This window comes from Rattus norvegicus, chromosome 7 (assembly GCF_021556685.1).
Source record: "Rattus norvegicus strain SHRSP/BbbUtx chromosome 7, alternate assembly SHRSP_T2T, whole genome shotgun sequence".
Classification (NCBI taxonomy): Eukaryota; Metazoa; Chordata; class Mammalia; order Rodentia; family Muridae; genus Rattus; species Rattus norvegicus.
In genome coordinates, this window is record NC_141540.1 from 75,265,071 (window position 1) to 75,286,239 (window position 21,169).

The 21,169-nt window shown below is 45.5% G+C and overlaps 1 protein-coding gene across 3 annotated transcripts in view; it reads left to right on the forward strand.

Moving 5' to 3' along the window:
* Matn2 (matrilin 2) overlaps positions 1 to 21,169 on the forward strand; it is a 149,609-nt gene that overhangs the window by 79,875 nt on the left and 48,565 nt on the right. For all 3 annotated transcript variants that reach the window (NM_001427155.1, XM_087556505.1, XM_087556506.1), the window contains exons 5-6: positions 11,507 to 11,629; positions 15,139 to 15,261. In NM_001427155.1, the coding sequence (NP_001414084.1) occupies positions 11,507 to 11,629; positions 15,139 to 15,261 (246 nt within the window). The remainder of the gene's footprint in view (positions 1 to 11,506; positions 11,630 to 15,138; positions 15,262 to 21,169) is intronic.

Here is a 21,169-nt window from a genome sequence, read left to right on the forward strand (position 1 = left end):
TGTTTGCTATCTCGACTGTGTTGATAACGTGTAGATATGCCCCGTTTATCAAGTTATTCAATTTAATCTTTATTGAGATGCACTTTTTCATTTGTAACCCGATCTGGTCTCTTACTCACCATTCTTTGGCCTCAGCCTCCCCAGGGCCAGACTGCACTCCCACAGTTGCTTGACCTTGCATTTAATGCAGTTTGTTTCTGCCGATTACAAGTCAATAAAGCCACCATCTGTGAATCAGAATGAGGGCTCCAAAGGTAAGCAGTGCTCAAAGTGCTGCAAGCAAAAGAGATTATAGAAAGTGTCTTGGAACTAGACGGGGACACATGCTAAAGCAGTTGGAAACTCCAGCTAGTTTCCAGCTGGGTCTTTGATGACTGAAGGAGCTGAACATGTGTATCAAGGGCGAAGTTGCATTAAGTCCTGCATATTAAAAATCACGGTTGGAGATGATGGTAATGTTTGCTCTGTACCAGAAGGCAATAATGATTCAAAGACGCCATTCATTTATTCAGTCCCCTTGGGATCTTTTCTGTGGGTGAGCACTCCTCCTCGGCATTTCTCTTGTGTATGTGGGACAAGAAGCTCACATTTTAGCTTCCCCTACGCCCCTACGCAGGATATGAAGACTACAATCAGTTTATGATTCTGATCAGTTTCAATTCTGTGTGCATTCTTTGTGCCTACAGAATTATCAAGACCACAGCAATGATTTGTCCCAAGGGTGACTTTATGACATAAAGTGGGGTGATAGGTGGGTAGTGGTATTGAGATGGACATGTTTCTTGAGAGAGAAACATGGTTTTGAGAGCAAGTTACAGGGTCCAAGAGCTAGGCCACGCAAGTGCCTAGAGAAGGAAGATTATCAATGAAGGGAAAGCCGGGGCAGAACATGCTTGTTAGTGGTTAGGAGAGGAGTCTGGAGAGAGACAGAGATAGACAGAGAGACAGAGATAGAGAGACAGAGACAAAGAGAGAGACAGACAGAAAGAGAAAGACAGAAGTGGGGTAGGGAGACAGGGAGGTTGGGTGAGCAGGGCAACAACTGCTCAAACCAGCTACTAACACAGCTGCCATCACAGCTGCCGCTAGGAGCACCTGTGCACGTGCAGAGGACTTACTGAGAAGTAAATCCACCCCCAGCTTCTTCCTAATCCTGGCTGCTGAGCCTAGAGTTTAGATATCGTGGTGTATCATCTGCTCACTCTCTGCCTGTGTCAGGATGCAGAGTTAAAAACAGAAGGAATGTGGGGAGAGAAAAGCCCCGTGGGAGAACTGAACTGACAAAACTAGAAGCAATAATAGTTTTGAAAGAATTCCACATATGGGGAGGCGAGCCTAAACCTTGTGCTGCTTCTATGTGTTTCAGTTTCCACCTACCTAGACCGGATAAATCAGGTCCTCCCACCAGGGCTCACAGCCACCTGTGGATTCTAATGTTAATTCTATCTTAAAGCCCCTTGATTCAGACATGTAACTCACTAGGAAGCCTTCTGAGCGTGTGTGTGTGTGTGTGTGTGTGTGTGTGTGTGTGTGTGTGTGTGTATTAAGACCATAATGATGTGATAACTTTGAAAACTGGAAAGCATTGCTCTCCCACAATGAAGTATTATTTCATTGATTACTTCGTTCAGTCAGGGTCTTTTTAAAATGTATATGTAAATGGTTGTTGCCTATATGTATGTCTGTGCATCGTGCTGTATGTGTGGTACCAGTGCAGGACAGAAGGGAGCACCATATCTCCTGGGCCTAGAATTACAGCCTGTCGTGAGCCTCTGTGGAGGTCCACTGTGGGAGCTGTTCTTACCGCTGAGCTATGTCTCTAGCTCATTACTTGGGGTTTAGGATTTTGTGTGGGATACCTCCCCATATCCTCACTTTCCCTTCCCCAAGGAAAGCCAAAATCTCACAAGTGAATAGGAGAATTGATTCAAAGGCTCTAGGGGAGAGAGGAACAGGCCCAGCTGGAGCCTGCCAAAGAGGGCAGCTTTGTTTTCTCTGGGACATTGGGTTCATTTTGTTTCTTTCAGGAGAGAAACACAAGGCCGATGACTCACATTTACTGTTGAGTCTTAAAATCCAAATTGCAGCTGTCAAAATAAGATTAGTGCTTTCAGGCAGGATGAAAAAAGAGGGGATGGTCCCCAAAATGTGGGCTTGGAACTTGCCTTTGTAGATGTCGAACCCAGGGGTGAGCTTTTGGGCAGGCAGAGACCCCAGTGTTGCCAATGACGTGAAATCACAGCTGTGGTAACAGCTTTCCTCAGTCTCTGTTATAAGCCATCCCTCATTTCTCCATCTTGAGTTAAGTACTAGGAGGAACTATTAAAAAATAGAGTGCCCAGTGAAGGTGTTCATCTGCTTTCACTCCAGAGGAGAAATTAGGCTGTCGTTGGTGCCAACAGTATGCGCTGTGGCTTGTCTAAAGTTCTGAAACATTTATAAAAGCCCTTTGATTAAGCCCTGGGTGAGGTTACCCTCACAGCCACGGCCTCAGCCTTGTGCTCCCCTCCTCCAGCGTTAACAAGACGCACATCCCAAGTTCTCTGGGCTGAGACCCAGCACCAAGATCAAGATATGAGCGAAGGGACATGCTTAAATGCAGGGTTCAGGCGCCCCTTGGGGGAGGCCCCCTGGATGGATTGCAGCCCAGCCTTAGGCTCAGAGCTGGGGTGCCCTTACTAATTGATTTCACCTGGGCTTGCGGTCCACCACGATAGTAACAAAGACAGACAGGCGCATTTGCTGACTGTGTGCTAATAGTTACTTCTGGCAAGACATAGCCTGAATTTGGCCAGACCTTTTGTTATAAGCTTCGAAATGCCAATTTTGCAGTATCGGACCAATTTAGCAACCCAAACGTAGCCAAAGATACTTTTAAAATATTTTGTAAGTGTCATACCCATGTCTGAAGCTTCCCCAAGTACCCAATAAAATGAAACCATCTTTATGGAATTGTGATTTGGGCAAATCTTGTCTCTAGAGTCGTGCCTGTGTCATGTAGACCTTTCTCCATCCTGTCTCAAGACTTAGGAAATGAGGAGTGTGTGTTTGTTAAGCCTGCTCCAGGCCACATGTTCCTCCATCTATTATTATCTCCTTTAACCCTGTTAACAGGGTACTTTCTACACTCAATATTTGAGCTGTATGAAAGCTGTTTCTTGCTGGGTGTGGTGGAATACCCTTTTAATCCCAGCCTGGTCTACACAGTGAGTTCCAGGACAGCCAGGGCTCTGTTACACTGAGAAACATCTCAATAAAAACAAAACAAACAAATAAAAATCCAAAACAAAGACAAAAGAAAACTGTTTCTTGAAGGTCATTTGCTGAACTCTCCCAGCTAAGGCCACTTTTGCCTCCAAAGACGATATTCCACCTGCTTGCCTCAGCCCTTGCTCTGCAGAAGAGACAGGCGTACTGCTATCCTCAGTGGCGAGACTGTTTCCATATCATCTCTTCACATCTTTGCAAAGAGTCACCTCAGCAAAGCCACCTTTCTGTCACATCATTTAGTTAGGGTTTACTGCTGTGAGGAGATACCATAACCAGGGCAACTCTTTGGAGCTAGCTTACAGGTTCAGAGGTTCAGTCTGTTATCGTCAAGGTGGTGCAGGAGGAGCTGAGAGCTCTACATCTTCATCTGAAGGCTGCTAGGAGAAGACTGGCTTCCACACAGCTAGGATGAGGGTCTTAAAGCCCACATCCACAGTGACACACCTAATCCAACAAGGCCACATCTCCTAATAGTGCCACTCCCTGGGCCAAACCATCACACGTGGTAGCAGTCCTTAAACATGCCTTACTCCCTGCTTACAAGATAGTGTTGCGATCCTTCATTAGTGATGTGCTGGTAGGTGTTTAGCCATCTCTTTAGGGGAAAAGGCTCTGGTTTGCAGTGTTTGCCAACCTCCTTGATATAAACACTCCTCACATGGTCATTTCAAGCTACCTCTGTGGAGGAAATGCCAGTCAACAGTTCTAGATGAGCTGACTCCAGCACACCAAAGAATTCCTTACTAGATACTCAATGGAATTTTTTTCCTTACATCTTTTTTTTTTTTTTGGTCCATTTCATTCACCATTGTTTTCCTTATATAATGGAGAATTTTCTTGAATGAACAAGTAGAATAATTCTGTCATTCACAAACATTCCTTCACTGGCACATGCCAGGTATCAGGCTGTGTAGTTGAGCTTGCTGGATCAAGCAAGCATAAGGACCTGTCTGCTCCTGCACAACAGGCCAGACAGGTTCATGTTATTTACAAATTAAGCATTAAATTATAACTGTGAAAACTATAGAGGGAAACTGTGAGGGAGGACGTGACAAATGCAGCTGAAGTCTCCTTGGAAAACATACTTTAAAAATATTATATATATGCTCTGTCTTCACACACACCAGAAGAGGGACTCAGAGCCCATTATAGATGGTTGTGAGCCACACACGAGTGCTGGGAATGGAACCCTCTGGAAGAGCAGCCAGTGCTTTTCGCTGCTGAGCCATCTCTCCAGCCCTTGTAAAATACACTTTAAGATGTACCCTAAAGGATACATAAAAAATCAGGCAGGTAAAAGCAGGCAAGGAAGGGCTATGGCCATTTGAGGTTAAAAGAAAAAAAAACAGCATGTGCAGAAGTCTTAGGGCATGAAAAATATTAATTTGAAGGATAAAGAGAAGTGGAGAGGCATTAGCTAAAACTGAAGAGCAGTCAAGTGATTGAATGGTACTCTGCTCACATTGGATGGTTGGGATCTCATGCTAGAGCAGCCGGAAGCCCCTAAGACAGTTGAGCAGAGGAGAGACCAGAGTGGATTGCTGTACTGTGTTGGAGCAGACACCAGAACAGGTGGCATTTTATCATGGTTGGTTGAGCTGATCCCACTCCTTTTAGCTGGGGAGGTTAAGAACAATAGCAAATAGTATCAAAGAGTAGATTGTGCTTGAAAGACACAGAAGTGGGAGGATACCCATGACGTCCAAATTTCTGTGACCATCTTCAATTCCAAGGGCAAAAAAAATCTGCTAATCAGAAAAATTGTCTTCGCTGAAGGGAAATTAAGGAACAGTAAGGCTCTTTTCCATTCCTGCCCAGGAGCACCCACCATGTGGCAGTGCTCTGGGGTGGGAAGAGAGGAGGCTATCAGGTCAAACCAACAGCATCATCTAAGCCTGAGGCATGAAGCTCACAATTTGACCAATCCCAGCCCCAGAGGAATGCCCACACTTCTGCGTTGGCCCAGGCCTTCGCTGAGCTTGCAGCCCATGTACCAAAAATAAATTAGAGACACACAGCAAGCCTGTGTTTGTGTGACACAGGTGTGAATTTATTTTTCTAGCCAACAATGACTTGTGCAACTCCAACGTGTCCGGCACTGTAATTGGTACTAGGCATTATTGGCAGGTTGCAGGCAGATTCTCTACTCATCATGACAGCTTTTCTGGTATCTTCAACTAGAGACCGGTACCTCCATGTCCCTATCCTCAGACAGGAGTGTGTTTTTGCTGAGGATGAGCATGAAGATGTACAGAAGTTCGTTTTCATCTCTCTCATCTTTCCTGGATCCTATTTCTGTTGGGGGAAAGGGCTTTGGGGAGTTAGGAACATCTTTGTTGGAAGGCAGGGGATGTGGACCTTTGTCATTGGTAGCAATCAGGCACCTTCATGGCCAGCCCAAGGGGCCTGGCTACAACAGGACATGTCATCTGTAGTTGCCGAGAGTCAATTCCCATTGCTACCTAGTGTCACATGTCCTCCTCCTGCGCATTTACCACATTCTGGATAAAAGGCCTGTTCCTCTTCCCCTCTTTCCTGTTTTCTTTCCACCACCCAGAGGCAGCTTCTGTATCCCCATCCCCTTCTCCCCCTGGATAAACCTAAGTAAGACCTGTCCCACGGTATGACTTTATGGATCCTGCCGCATAGATCCAACAGTCACTGTCTCTTCAGCCATGAACATTTATGAGACATGTGCATAGGGACAGTGCAGGAGGCTCTGAGCAATTGGGCGGAACGAACCAGTTTGTGTTCACTGGGCCAGGCAGACGCACAGCCAGCCTTTCCGGAACCAGGGTATATATAATAGCTGCAGGACCCTGCGGAGGAAGTCTTTGAACAGGCTTGTGGAAGAAATGATGCTTGACTGATGTGGTAAGCCATACTTGGGTCACCAGGCAGAGAGGGCAGGAGGGTGTGCCAAGGTAACAGGAACTCCAAAGCCAAGGTCTCTTCCATGCCTCAAAGTGGGTTATCGCTCTTCAGTGAAGTCCTTCCAAGCTGTGAGGAAGGAAAAAAAAAAAAGATGTTTTTCAAAAGCGTAAGGAGTTGCCCAAAAAACATTTGTACTGTTTTTCAAATGGAAGTGATCAATGCTAGGAAAACAAGAAGGCATTTGGTTAGAGCCCAGTCTCCGTTTATTCCTTTGTCTTTGTTTAATAAGATTAATCCCTCAACAGTCTCCCTTGGGTCAGTACAAATCACTCATGGTCATAAATCCCGACATTCTAAACACAGTGTGAAAGAACAGCCACATAGAGCCAACTGGCAAGCTCGATATTCCTGGGATAATTCTTTGGGACTGGGAACAGTAATCTTTCCTGGTCCTACCACACTCTGCTTTCTCATGTGGGTCTGGAGAGAGAAGGCTGAGCCTTGGGCTCCCAGGTCACAAGAGAAGTCTGTACTTTCCCCTCAGAGGATCATGGGGAGTTTTTCTTTTTCATGGGTTTTGATGATTCTTGACTCTGGGGATTTTGAGGATGTTTAGCAAACACTGCTGCTGAATCCTACTCTTTAGCCAGGGGTGTAACTTGGCATTGGGAGAGTGGTGTGTGTGTGTGTGTGTGTGTGTGTGTGTGTGTGTGTGTGTGTGTCTGTGTGTGTCTGTGTGTGTCTGTGTGTGTCTGTGTGTGTCTGTGTGTGTGTGTGCACTTACACACGCACACAACTGTAAGTAAGTGAATTTTATGGTTAGTGTAGTGGAATGGGAGATAAAAGGGGGAGCTCTTCTCTTCCCTTAACCTTCTCCTTTCCTTTCCTCTTCCTCCCTTTCTTTTTCTTTCCTTTTTCTTCTTCTTTCTCTCTTTTTTATTTCCTTTCCTCAACACCAATAGAGTCTCTCATTGGGTCCTGGAGTTTGTCAGTCAAGCTAGGCTGGCTCGCTGGTGAGCCCAAGGATCCGCCCATCTCTGACTCCCCAGTGCTGGGGTTCCAAGCACCTGTGCTTAGCTTTTTACATTGCCTTGGAATTGAACTCAGGTCCTCGTGCTTGTTCAACAAGCACTTGACTAGCAGAGCATCTTCCAGTCCTAACATCAGTGTTTTTTTAAAAGGACTCCAGAATGTCTAATAGCATCCTGTTTCAGTAGACGAGGCCACAGTTATTACTTGGACTTCGCAGAGCCCTGGCCTGTCCAGAGAAAAATCAGCATTTCCTTGCCATCTGCTCCATCCGCTCTATAGGGGGAAGTCTTTTAGTACAAAAACGAAACCACACACCAACTCAAGGACCTGGTTCGCTTGTTTTGAAATGCTATTTTCTCCTGCTATTACAAACGCTCTTCCTCAGAATTTTGAAGCCAGGCAAGTGTAAGTAAATTCTAAAGCCCCTGTTTTCACCTTTTTTAGCTCTTCCTTGCTAGTTTGTGTGTGTGTGTGGGGGTGTCTAGTGACTCAAAGGAGGCCAGGTAACACTTGGAGCAGGGGCTCAAGCTCTTGCCTCCTGCAAAGATGGCTAGGAACATCTGTTGCCACGAGCTGGACACCTGCAAAGGGACTTAGAGTCTAGTAAGGATGACATAGTGACTGCATCGCCACATAAACGCATACACCATTAATATCAGGATACTTGCTGGGGAGGGGACGAGCAGGGGTGCACAGCCAGCCAGTGTGTGAGGTCAACTCTCCTCATAGTACGAGGCAAACTGGCTGTCACCTGACAGGCACACTGAAGCCTGGGACTGAGGACCCTGGTACTGTTCTCATACAAATAGTTTTCACTGAGCTATGCTGAAGTCTGCTGAGGTCCCCAGAGCTGAGAATGTCTGAGACAGATGTTCTCAGACATGCAGGAGCACAAAGCACAGTTTGGATGGAATCACTGGGCTCTCCCCAGAGGATGGCCCTTTTGTCTGTTGAACAGAGTTTGGGTTCCTCAGGCATCTGGTGTTAGCAATCCTTGCCAGGCTTTCCTGTCACTTTCCAGGGAATTCCCAGAGCAGACTCCAAATGCCAAGCCTATCCCGGTCTCTTACGTACCAACATGTGCCCTCAGACTTCATTCTCCTTCTTAGACCTGAGCATGTGAGAGTGTAAATCTTATTTATTTTTTAAGGGCTCATCTCAAGCTGGAGAGAGATGGCTCTGTGGAAAAGAACACTGGCTTCCCTTCCAGAGCATTGGGTTTGACTTCCAGCCCCCCTATGACAGCTCACAACTGTTGAAACTCCAGTTCTAGCGGATACGATGCCCTCTTTTGGCCTGCTTGGGAACTATGTGCAGGAGATGTGGTACACAGACATACACACAGACAAACATCCACACGCATAAAAATAAAAAGTAAAAAAAAAAGTGCCCAATTTATTTAATGGAGATGCTGAGTCAGACCAGTTTTTATCTTTTTGCCAATTTAAAATGTTTATCTGAAAGTACAATACAATATTCAAAGACCAAGTAGATGATAAATTTATTTGTGTATGTTCTTGTGTGTATGTGTGTGTGTGTCTGTGTGTGTGTCTGTGTGTGTGTGTGTGTGTGTACATGTGTGTGTACATGTGTGTGTATGTGAGTGCATGTCTGTGGAGGTCAGAGGACAGCCTCAGATATTATTCCTCAGGTGCCATGTACCTTTTGCCTGAGGGTCTGTCCTTGGTCTATGTCTTCGCCAAGTGAGTGAGACTAGCTAGCCGGGAGTGTCAGCGATTCGGTTCTGCCTCCTGTCTCACTGCCAGGACTACAAGTATCTGCTACCATTCTTGGCTTTTTATGTGGGTTCTGGGGAGCAGCAAATTCGGGTCCTCGTGTTGCCAAGACAAGAACTTTGCAGACTGAGTCACCGTCCCCAGGGGGGGACAGTTAGAGAAACTGCTTTTTACAGTGAGTGAAACAAATACAGACCCATGGATGTTCACAGTGCTGAGAATAAAGGACAGTTGAGGGCTCATCCCTAAAAAGGGTGCTTATGGCTCAGCGGTTAAGAGCACTGACTGCTCTTCCAGAGTCCTGAGTTCAATTCCCAGCAACCACATGGTGGCTCACAACCATCTGTAATGGGATCTGATGCCCCCTTCTGGTGTGTCTGAAGACAGCTACAGTGTATTCATAGAAATAATTTTTTTTTAATTTAAAGGCAGGGAGGGAGGGGCTATGACACCCCCTTTGAGGCCAAGGCGAGATCACAGAACAGGAAGCAGAGAGAATGTACGAGCTGGGATATGGGAGAAAGGCTACAGAATGCTATCTCCAGGGCATAGCAGCCATTGCAATCACGCTATTCCAACAGCCCTGGTTGCCCTGCACTGGGCTTTCACAAGACTGGGCATAGTTAATCACAGATCCACAGGGACTTAGGGGCACAGCCTTTCTTTGCTGAGCTTTTGCTTATGGATGGATTTCCTGGGAAGGGACAGTCATTGTCTTTAGTTGTAGCCCTTGGTAACTCCACCCCCAGGATGCAATGGATAGTTCCAAACTCAAGGTTTCCCAGGGTAAACTCAGTGGCTCCCAGAACAAAAGGGCATGAATATGGGAAGGAGACTGGCAGGGAGAAGGAAGATCAAGAGAACCAGAAAGCATTACTTGTACAAAATTGTCAAAAGCTAATTGAATACAGGATATTTTAATAACAAGGAATGTAATGAGGCTGGAGAAGTGGCCGAGCTACTAAGAGCGTCCTGCAGAGGACCTGAGTTCAGTCCTCAGCACCATGTGAGGTGACTCACAGCAGCCTGTGCTCGCCTCTGTGGGCAGCTGTGCTGGTGGGCACATCCAAACAGACACACAGAGTCGAAGATAAAGTCAGTCCTTGTTTAAGTGCTATAGGCTTTTCCTTTCAAGTATAAATGTTAGAGTCAGAGACTGACAGCTTTCTGGGTACCTGAGTTTTCATCACCTTTGATATAGTGATACTTTTTACCCAAAGGAATGTCTCTTTAATGCATTCAGTCCCCTTTACGCTCTCTGGCTTTCGCTGATTTTAACGGCAGGATCGTGAGTAGAGTGTCATTCCATGGCATCCAAGCAGTCTCCTTGCCAGGAAACAGCACATCATGTCTGCCCATCTGTGCCAAGGAGAGGCTGAGTCAGTGGTGGGCCAAAGGTGCCTTTAACCTTTTCTTCCTCTAACACATTCCTAAGCCCGTAGCTGAGGTGAATCCCTGTGCACACATTCCCAAACTTCGTGTGAACGACTAGCCAGCTTAGCACTTTGCGGGTATGTGGTAACTCAAACCAGACCGTGAACAGTCACTCCTCCGTCACTCCCTGTACTCTGTCTTAGCTCCTCTCCTGGCATCTGGTGTCTGTTGTGCAGTGGACAAGTAGAGCGCATGGAGAGCTTTCAGAGACCTTGCTTGCAGTCGTATGGGAAGAGGAAAAGCTGATGGGAACCTGAAACTCGGTGTTGTGCCTGGACTTGCCATGTGTGTTCATCAGTGTCCTACTGCTGTGAAAGGGATATGACGGCCATGGCAACTCTTCAAAAGGACAACATTTAACTGAGGCTAGCTTACACTTACAGTCCATGATTGTCCTGGTGGGATGCATGGTGGAATGTAGATAGACACTGTGCTGGAAAGGTAGCAGAGAGTTCTACATCTTGACTGGCAGGCAGCAGAACGACAGAGTACTTGGGCTGAGAGTGAGCATTTGAAACCCCCAAAGACTTTTCCGAGTGACATACTTCCTCTAATAAGGCCACACCTACTCCAACAAGGCCACAGCCAACCAAGGCCACACCTACTCCAACAAGGCCACACCTGCTAATAGTGCCACTTGGTGAGAGTCTATGGGGATCGTTCTTACTCACACCGCTGTAGTAGCATGCTTCCAGCAGACTGGAAAGTCAGTAACTTCCGTGGCTGCCTTTCTGCACGCCATCAAAGGCAGCTCAAAACAAAGCCAGCCTAGCATACGCTGGTGAAGCTACGCATGTCCAAAGGCTAGGAGTGGCACTTTCTGGGAGCCAGAGAAGCTCTCACTCACAACTCAACTCATGAGCCCTCAAACTATGTTCGAAGTGGTATTGATATTAATACAATTATTTCGTTTCCATATGATTCCAACTTTGAAAATGTTTTTCTCAATGCTAAAATATCAGCAGTGGTTGCCTCTGGGTAGCAGACTTCAGGTGGATTTTCCTTTTATGAGTCTCGTCCCTCAATTTTCTATAATGATAAGATATTAAAATGTGTGATGTTACTTAATATTACTGTAGTGAGAGCTGTCGAGTTGAATTGTCATGGCCAGGAGCTCTTCTCCTCCAGAGCTGTGAGCTAATGGTGTCACTTTGCCTCAGTCCAGGATCTGTGTGCCACAGAGGACCACGGCTGTGAGCAGCTGTGCGTGAACATGCTGGGTTCCTTCGTCTGCCATTGCTACAGTGGCTACACCCTGGCTGAGGATGGGAAGCAATGTACAGGTGGGTATCTCTCCAGTCCTGTGTGCTGAGGGAGGGCACACTGACAATAGGAAGGACGGCAGGTACAACACAACATGCACAAGGCCCAGATTGTCTCTTGGGGCTTTAGTTAAGTTCTTGGTTTTGTGGTCTAGTTTTTAGGCAGATTTTAAACTTTAAAGACTTTGTTTTTGCTTGGGCTCAGTATCTGCTCATTCTAGATCCTCCACATAAAGCATACTTGGTGATAATCTATGTAAATATAATTGCTGTCTAGTTCACTGCTTGAGAAGGGCAGAGCTTGGAGACGTAACTGTACAGCTCATGTATTATACATTAATTTTACTTGGTGATGGAATACCGTGTAGGACCTCAAAGACACTGGCAGTCTTATCTCTCACTGGCAGTTCAGTGAAAGGCTCAACTCTCTGAATTGGCACCACGGTCACAGAAAATAAACAGTCTCAAACACAAAGCCAGCGGGGAGTGGGGGCGGGGTCTCCAGCAAGTGCGAGCTGCAAGCACAGATGCACAGTTGAACACCATCCCAACTTGGGGACGCCACCCTGAGTGAGTGGTTAGAGGTCGGTGTGGCCTCTGATTTCTTCACTGATGAGTTGGAGAGCAGGCCAGCAAACCCTTAATGTGTATGCAGGGCCTTCCTGATTGATTGGCTATAGTACCCTTACCTGATCTCATTCATCAGCAAACCCCTAATGTGTATGCAGGGCCTTCCTGATTGGCTATAGTACCCTTACCTGATCTCATTCATCATTAGAGCAAGAGATAGGAGGTAAATAGCAGGTGTTCAGGAAGCTGAGCTGAAGTGAATGTATCCTGACCCATCTTGCTTTTCTGTTCTGTGGCCCATTGCTTTCAGAGACCATGCCCTGTTTCCTTCCACAGCCTATGTTCATTCTTTTGTATTTCAAATGCATATTTTCCAGCATACCCTGATTATTAGGTGTGTGAAAGAGGAAAAGACAACAACAAAAAGCGGTCATTTGCTGTTTGTGTGGCAGTACTGGGAGTCTTGCGTGGGAGTACTGGGAGTCTTGCGTGGGAGTACTGGGAGTCTTGTGTGGGAGTACTGGGAGTCTTGTGGCTTTGCTTTTATACGCTGGTATGTTTTATGTTTGAAAACTACCCTCGTCTGAGATTGGCAAATGGAATTGGTCTCCTAAGCCTTGGAGCTATTTCCTGGGGATGGGGTGTTAGTTTCCTGGTGGTGACTATGACAAAGTCGCAGGGTATTCTGTTGACACACAACTAAAATGGAAGCCAACACAGATCCAGCAATTATTATTTTGTTTCACGAATTCTTTATTGTACAGCTAATATTTAGAGGACGAGAAAATCACTGCTAATAATTCATTGTATTTTCTACCATACTTTTCCCCATAGAGATATGTACTCTTTGCCCCTCCCTATTGTTAAATGAGTAGAAACTTTGTGAACTGAAAAAGAAAAGGAAAGGAAAAGGTGGTAGTGGGGCATTTATGAGGATGGAGATAGTGTCAAGGAGCCCGGAGAAAAGTTCTAATTGAGGAGGGGAGAAACAGAATGAACTAACAGTGTGAGAGTCATGGAGGACAGATGAGCAGGAGGCCAACGCTTGGCCCTTGGGAAACTGGAGGGTGGTGGGGAACCCAGTCCTCTTTGTTACCAAATAATTGTCTAATTGTCCCAGCGTAGTAGAGAGTCTTTGTTTCTCTCAGGATTCTGCTGTAAGTTTGGAATTTGACATTTACTGAAGAGTGAGTCCCTGCTGTGGTTGCCAGGGAGCAGCACTGTATTCTTTCAAGAAGGACGCTTTTCTCGCTGATGCCTACAAGCCTGTGTTGTGTGTAATTTTAAAAACACGCTTGCTCCTTTCCCGGAGGCTGCGCACTTGACTTAGCTCTCGGCCCAGCTCCGAGCTCACGCTCCCACCAGCTCGCCTACCTGCTTCCCAGGAGCTCAGCCCGTGCTATGAGATCGCTGTGGCAGGCCTCACTTCCAGTTTGCCCGTTCCTCCCGGCTAGCTTTGTCAAGCCACCGACAACCACCCCAGCTGCCCTCTTCCTCCTCCTGCCCATCTTAGCCCCACATGGAAAACTCTAGGAGAGAGTTTTGTTATTTTAAAATTAGCCAGAAAACACAATGGCTGGGCGAAGAATCCCTCCCCTAATCTCAACAGCTAACAGCTCCTACCAACCTCCTCAGCCTCCACCCGTGGCAGAGGCTGCGTGCCCTAGGTGCCTCGAAGCTTTACATGGTTGTTCATGTTTCTTCTTCCAAAGCCTGGCTGAAAGCCCTCTCCCCTCTCCCTGTGTCTGCTCTTCCTCCTCCTCCTGGGACCCAGAAGTCCCACTTTTTTCTTTTTGCCCAGCAATTAGCTTCTGCCTCCTTTATTGACACAATCAAGAACCAATTAGGGAATCAACACCCCCTTCTACTAGCATATGAGCGTGTCTTGGGCTGGAGAGATAGTTCAGCCACTAAAGGCTAGGCTCACAACCAAAATGCCAAAGTATCTTGCCTGTATTGGGCTGTCAAGCAGAAAAATGGGAAGCAAAGAGAAACTCTGTATCCTAAGGTGACCCAAGTCTCATCTCCTGGATGATCCTGACAGTACCATCCTTACCACTGCCCTTGTCAGCTATTGACCAAGCTCTGTGGGGAGCTAGGTGTGAGGTGACCAGGTAGATCTCTGTGGCCAGGAGCCTCAGATAGGGGATCAATTTCTCAAAAGCCAGTTGCTATTCTGTGGAGCTGTGTCAAGAGCCCAGGGAGGGCAGAGATAGAGAAGAGAGACATCTGGAGAACTAGGTTGGAAGATCTGCATATAGAAGCAGGTATAGTCATTGCATAGATGTGCAAACAGGAGCCAGTGTGATGGGAGAGATGGTGTGGAGGTGGAAGTGCCTTCAAAACGGAGATACAGTGAAATATCAGAAGCTGTGCAAGCAGCCTAACAAAGGCACCATTCTCAAAGACAGAGACTCCAGGAGTTACAAAATATCACAACACAAAACATCATTGTAATGTTTGAAAAGATTATAGTTTTGTGTTGGGCCACTTCATGGCTATCCTGGGTGGGACACACCCAGAATCCCAAGACCGCTAGCTTGGGAGTCTTAAGACTCAGAATGATATGGCAGTAAGCAAAGAGAGAGAAGAATGGATACAAAGGAAGACAGAAGCTTTAGACAAAGCAAGGTCAGAACTGGGGATTGTCTTGGAGCCTCTTGAATGCAAGGCAAGTGCTCTCTCATTGAGCTACACTCATAGCTGCCACTAGGTTTTTATCTGATCTCCATTTTCCCCAGTCCAATAAATGTGCCTTGTAGTAATTTTGATTTGCCTTTCTTTGACTTTTAAGTATAGTTGTCCATATATTCTTTATCTTCCAGAAGGAAATCCTGATCTAGATTCTTGATTTTTTTAGGGACCATATTAACTGTATTTTTATTATAGGTATTCTGATGTTCTACTGTGCCCTTCTTTGTATTCCTAATTAAAGTCTAAATGTGTGTTGTTTTCTGCAGCTGTGGACTACTGTGCCTCAGAAAATCACAGATGTGAGCACGAGTGTGTAAATGCTGAAGGGTCCTACCTGTGCAGGTGCCACGAAGGATTTGCTCTTAATGTAGACAAGAAAACATGCTCAAGTAAGTTACACGCACATGACACGCGCATGCACACGCACACACACACACACACACAGTGCTATTACCATGGGTACTGTGGACCTCTCCCAAGCGTGGATTAGCCTGTGTTGTCATGGGGTCTGCCCCTATCCCTCCTATGTCGGCCTTTCTTTATAGTCCTAAGATTGAGGCTTACTTGGTCTCAATATCCCCAGTCAAAGTTTTTGGAGACAGCATCTTTTGAGAGACAAACATGTTAACAACCAAACCAGTGTGGCTGTGCCTAGCATCATAACAGGGCCTGAAGAACGTTTTCACTGAAGCTCTGTGGCTTGTGGGCTCCAACCCTGACTCCACATGAGGACCAGAAAATCGCTGAGCCAAAGGAACTGAATGTGGTTTCTCCATGGCGGTGGGAATAGGTGGTCAGCATCTTACTGAAATCTGCTCAAGTTTTCTGAAAATTATTTAGTTCTGTTTGATTTTAGCTATATGTGTAAATATTGAACTTAATTTAAACTCCTAAAATTGGAACAGAAAAACATATAAACTAAAGGTGATCACCAGTTTCATAAAAGATGCTAGGAGTATTCTTTTAAATATAATGGTGCAGGGGAACACGTTGTGGCTTCTATGGATAGATATTTACCCTGTGATACAGTGGGATGGTCACTTGAGGAATGCCTAATTCTGAAATAATTGGGGCCCGGTGATATTTTAATGAGGTTCAATAACAATTAATAAAATAAGGCATCTCTGCAATGTATATCAATGAGAAAATAGGATTTTAATTTATAAAACGTTGGTGTGCGTTCCACCTTTTAAAAGTATATCCAGTGTGTACTGCTGTGTGCGTCTTCTGTTTCCTGTTCTCTCCCTTACTATTAACAGCTTAAAAACCCAGAGCTGGAGACAGGGCATATTACATCGAAAACATATGTTACTGGAACCCAACCACAAGCCAGTAGAAACAAAGGAGGCGAAGTCCTTGGATGAGGACAGATCTTGGCTGGGTTTAAAGTGATCCATCATCTACCACACAAAGCAGGGGAGAGCCAAAGGAAGAAAGGAAGTGCTAAGATAGGAACAGCTTAGTCCAGAGCTGGACGGAGATGGGGTGTTTAGACCTCCATGCTCAGTACACAGCTCATGTACAGCTATTTGTTTGCTTCTGGAAGGAACGAGTGGTTTAATAGGCTGCTCTGCTCCCAGCCTCCCCTCCTTTCTGTGCAAAACTTGAGCAGTTCTCATCAAGATGCTGTCTACCTAGTCCTACCACACCCAAGAAACACATTTGAAACTAGGAAACAACAGTCAGGCTGTTACTGTGGCTGAGAGCTGTGGTGTCTGGGCTGATGAATCAGCATTCCTGATCAAAGGGAGACCCTGTTCAAACCTCAGCCTCTCCGCCTTTCCTTTGGGTGGTCTTGGGCAAACCTTATGCTGTAATGTCCTCAACTGCAGCAGGAGATAATAACACCTGAAGATAATCTGCCATCTTAAAGACTAGATGAGATCGTTTACAGAAATGATTTATCAAGCTGCCAAGTGCTAATTACATTTTCATGAACGATGATGCTGGGATCTGGGGGTATGGATCATTTGGTGAGGTGACTGCTGTGTCAGCAAGGAGATTTGAATCCCTGGCACCTCTGTGAAAAAAAAGGGCACACACTGAGGAGGTTGAAACAGGAGGCTCCCAGGGACCCACTGGCCAACAAGTCTAGATGAATAGGTCCAGGTTCAGAGAAAGACCTGGTCTCATAAGAATCAGATGGAGAACAACTGAAGAAGATACCTGACATTGACTTCTGACCTCCACACATGTGTGCGTGCATGTGCACTCATGAATACATACACACTAACACAAAGATGACCACAAAGATTTTAGTATGAATGTCCTTGACTAAACAAAAAGGTACATAAAAACTTGAAAGTTGGTGGGAAACCAAGTCCTACCACACAGAGAAGTTCAGTCACATTGCTGGGATGCATGTGACCCAGAACCCTTGGCGTGATGGAGATAAACTGGACTAGGGGAGGTGGAAGCATGGCTCCATGGTCAGAGGAATGGAGGAAAACACATCTGTCTGATCTCAAAACTTCCTCCCGGGAGGAATCCCAGAACAGCATCATCCTCCACAGCGTCCCTCAGCACATCCCCAATTACTAACTCCTATTCCCAACCTGAGAGTGGTGCAGACAAGGTCTGAGCTTCGAGGTCAGATGCAGTAGTAGAAGCCGCAGTGTAGGGGCCTGGGAGAGGTTTGGCTGAGAGTCAGGGAAGGGCTCTTCCAGCTGGGAGGTCTCCCCATCTGGGTGTGCAGCCAGCAGCTCAGCTATCTTCAGGCCATGTTAAAGGCAAACCTTGAAGCTGGCAGCCCGATGTGTGGGCAGAGAGGAATGCTGGGAGAGATGTGGGGTCCAGGCCGTCAGCACTAGGGTGAGCTGCCCCGAGAAAGGCCTCCTTCCCACCATCCCTGGGGGGTGCGAGGGAGCCAGATGGAAAAGCCTGGCAAGAGAAAGGAGATGCTCCAAGTATTCAGAAAATGGCGCAGGAAGTAAAGAGAAATCCCACTTGCACAGATACAGTACTGGGGTGTCCCTGTCTCCAGCAGGACAAGAGAGAGCTGAGAAACAGTCAGTGGAATGGACTGTGACACAAGGAACAAATCTAGTAGCAACCAGGCATATCATTAGTAGCTTTGAGGCATCACAGCCCCAGCGACCTGGCCACTGCTCTCATGCTAGGGAAAAACAATCTAGTTCTTACACACTTCCAAAGAATTAGTAAAATTTAAAAAAAAAATCAATTCTTTCAGTCTCTATAAATCTATTTAAAGATAAAATCTCTCTCTATATATATATATATGTGTGTGTGTATGTATATATATATATATATATATATATATATATATATATATATATATATATATAGTATGTATGTATACATTCTAGCCAATGTATGTGCAAACCAGTGCTATCTGAGTGCTTTCCTCTTCCCTCTGGGATGTGTTCAGCTGATTTGTTCTAAAGGGGGCTTTGTTTTTATGTTTGAACTTAGCTAAAACACAGAAGTGATTGTTTTTGTTTTAGCTTTTGGGGTTTGGTTTTGTTTCTTCATTTTTGAGATCAGATCTTTCTACAGGGCCTGGCTGGCTTCAGATTTACTATAGAGACCAGGTGGACCTTGACTTTCAGGGCTGCCTCTTCCTCTGCCTCCCCAGGTCCCCAGTGCTAGGGATATACATATTCATATACATACATATATCTCATCATCATCAAATTTGCCACTGTGGGCCTGGAGAGATGGCTCAGGTGTTGGGAGCCTGCCTGTCTTTCCAGTGGACCCCAGTTTTTTATTACCAGTGCCCACATGGTAATCCAGTTCTAAGGTATCCAACACCCTCTTCTGGACTCCAAGAGCATCAGACATGCTTGTGGTGCACAGATATGGAGACACACAAAATAGCCACTATGTATTACTCTATTAAGAACAGTAATAATAAACATTTATTCGTTCAACCATATTTATTGAGTAGCTCCTGTGTGCTAGATAAAGTTGTAGACACAGGGCTTACCTTTCAGTCCTAATACCTTGGAGCAGGAACTCCAGGCAATGCCCATGTCTCAGTGACACAGCTCCTCCAACAAGGCCACACCCGCTCCAACAAAAAGAAATGGCTCCCACAGGTTCATATATTTGAATGCTTAGTTAATAGGGAGTGGAACTGTTTGAGAAAGATTGAAGGATTAGGAGGTGTAGCCTTGTTGGAGGAAGTCTTTCAAAAAAAATAAGCTTTTTTTTTTTTTTTTTTTTTTTTTTGTATTGGGCGGTATTTGAGGAGGCAGAGAGAAGCAGATTTCTGTGAGTTTGAGGTTTGCCTGGTCTACAGGGTGAGTTCCGGAGAAACCCTGTCTCTGAAAAACAAAATAAATAAATAAGGTCATGGAGGAAAGCAAAGGAATAAACAAACAACAACCACTGCCTAAGAAAGACCTGAATAGACCACAGCAATAGACGTGCGAATCTCACGATGCCTCATCCATAGACAAAGAACTACAGGCAACTCAGGAATGCTGAGGCGTAAGAGCAAATCTTCCCCAGGGCGAGCCCTAGTTGGTTATCTAATACCAAATGGTGAGCCCTGAAATCATCCACATAAGGCCACACTAAATGGACTCAGCAAGATATGTGCGTGTGCACGTGCGTGTATGTGCGTGTGTTATGTGTGCTCGAGAGTGTGCATGCACATGCACATGCATGCTCATGCTAAAGAAAAAGAGGCTTTGAATTTGAATTTGAAAAGGAGGGAAGTGGGTGTGGGAATAAGACAGGTTGGAAGGAGGAAGGAAGAGGGGATGATGTAATTATATTTTAATTTTTAAAATTAAAAACAAGGAAATCTCAGTACTCCAGAGTCAGAAGCAGGTGGATAGGTGGATCTCTGGGAAGACACCCTGTGTTGAGGTCCAGAAGTCACCCGTAAAACACAGGAACACTGACTGATCTCAGTCAGACAGGGATGGTTTATTGAATGCACACCCTAAAGACTGATCAATCAGGGCCGTAACTCAGACTTTGGGCCTGAGACTATGACCAGAACATTTTTTAGGGCTGGCTCATAACAAAAAAACAGCAAAAACCACAGTAAGCTCATTCATAGGTGCAGGAAGTGCTGCCCAGTGGTCAGCTCTGACTCAAGCCATCTTAGACGTAACAGTTCACACTGACCTTTAATTTGATGGGTCCTACATAAAGCTTCATGGAATTTCTTAAGATTAATAAACCTTATACAAGATAGGTGATCAGCATGACCTTGCTCTGAGTCAGGTCATTTTTCTGTGTCAATGACTGGCAGACATATTACAACAGCAATATGAAATAGATGGCAAGCATGGAACAAAATGGCTACAGCTATGTTGGGGGTCGTGGTGGTCTCAACACCCTGGTCTACATAGTGAGTTCTAGGACAGCCAGAGATACATGGTGAGACCCTCAGGAAGAAAGAAAGAAGGAAGGAAGGAAAGAAAGAAAGAAAGGAAGGAAGGAAGGAAGGAAGGAAGAAAGGAAGGAAGGAAGGAAAGAAAGAAAGAAAAAAGGAGAGGAAGGAATGAAGGAAATCAATAAATTTCTAGCCAGACTCACTAGGAGAAAAAGGAGAGAGCAGATGGAAACTCCCACTATTAGAAATGTGCGTATTGTTGGGGTGCAGGAGTTGCCTCACAAACCACAGTCTCAGTCAGACAGGGAGAGTTTGTTGAGCATTTGTCCGAGAACTGGTCACTAGGGCCACAGACCACACTTGGGAGCTGACTGTGACCTCCAGCCAAAATCCTACATAGCTTCTAAGCCCAAAACCCACAAACATCAATCCAAGATATTTCACCAATCACAATTTAGGCACGGAGGATTTCCTGAGGAACATGTCTTTGTTGTACACTTATCCTGTTCCCAGTGGTTGGGCTATTCAACTGTGGCAAGAGACTTGCTTTGCCTGACACTCACGACTTAACTTGCCAATCAGAATGTCACACACTCAGGTACGTGGTCCTTCCTGTCAAGTAGAATGCCAATTCCCAAGGAAGTCTTGGGAAATGGGAAACGTAAAACTTAAAACTTGACCCCTACTCAAAATGGAAGTCCCTATTCCAAGTGGCTTCTTATATTCCAAGTGCACTTATATTAAAGATGTGTGTTAAGGGCTGAACCATACCACTAGAAACAGGATTTTCTAGTAAACAACACAATCTTGGGGTTCGCAGTGTGATCGAATATCCTGCAACACATTGCTCTTTTTGTGTATTTTTAATTTGTTGCAAATGGCTAAAGAACTTTTTTGCATATATAAGAAGAATATAAGAGAAGTGCAGGCGTTTCTCTTATACACTTGATCTTAGCCAAAAGGCCGAGAAGCGATAGGCGTTT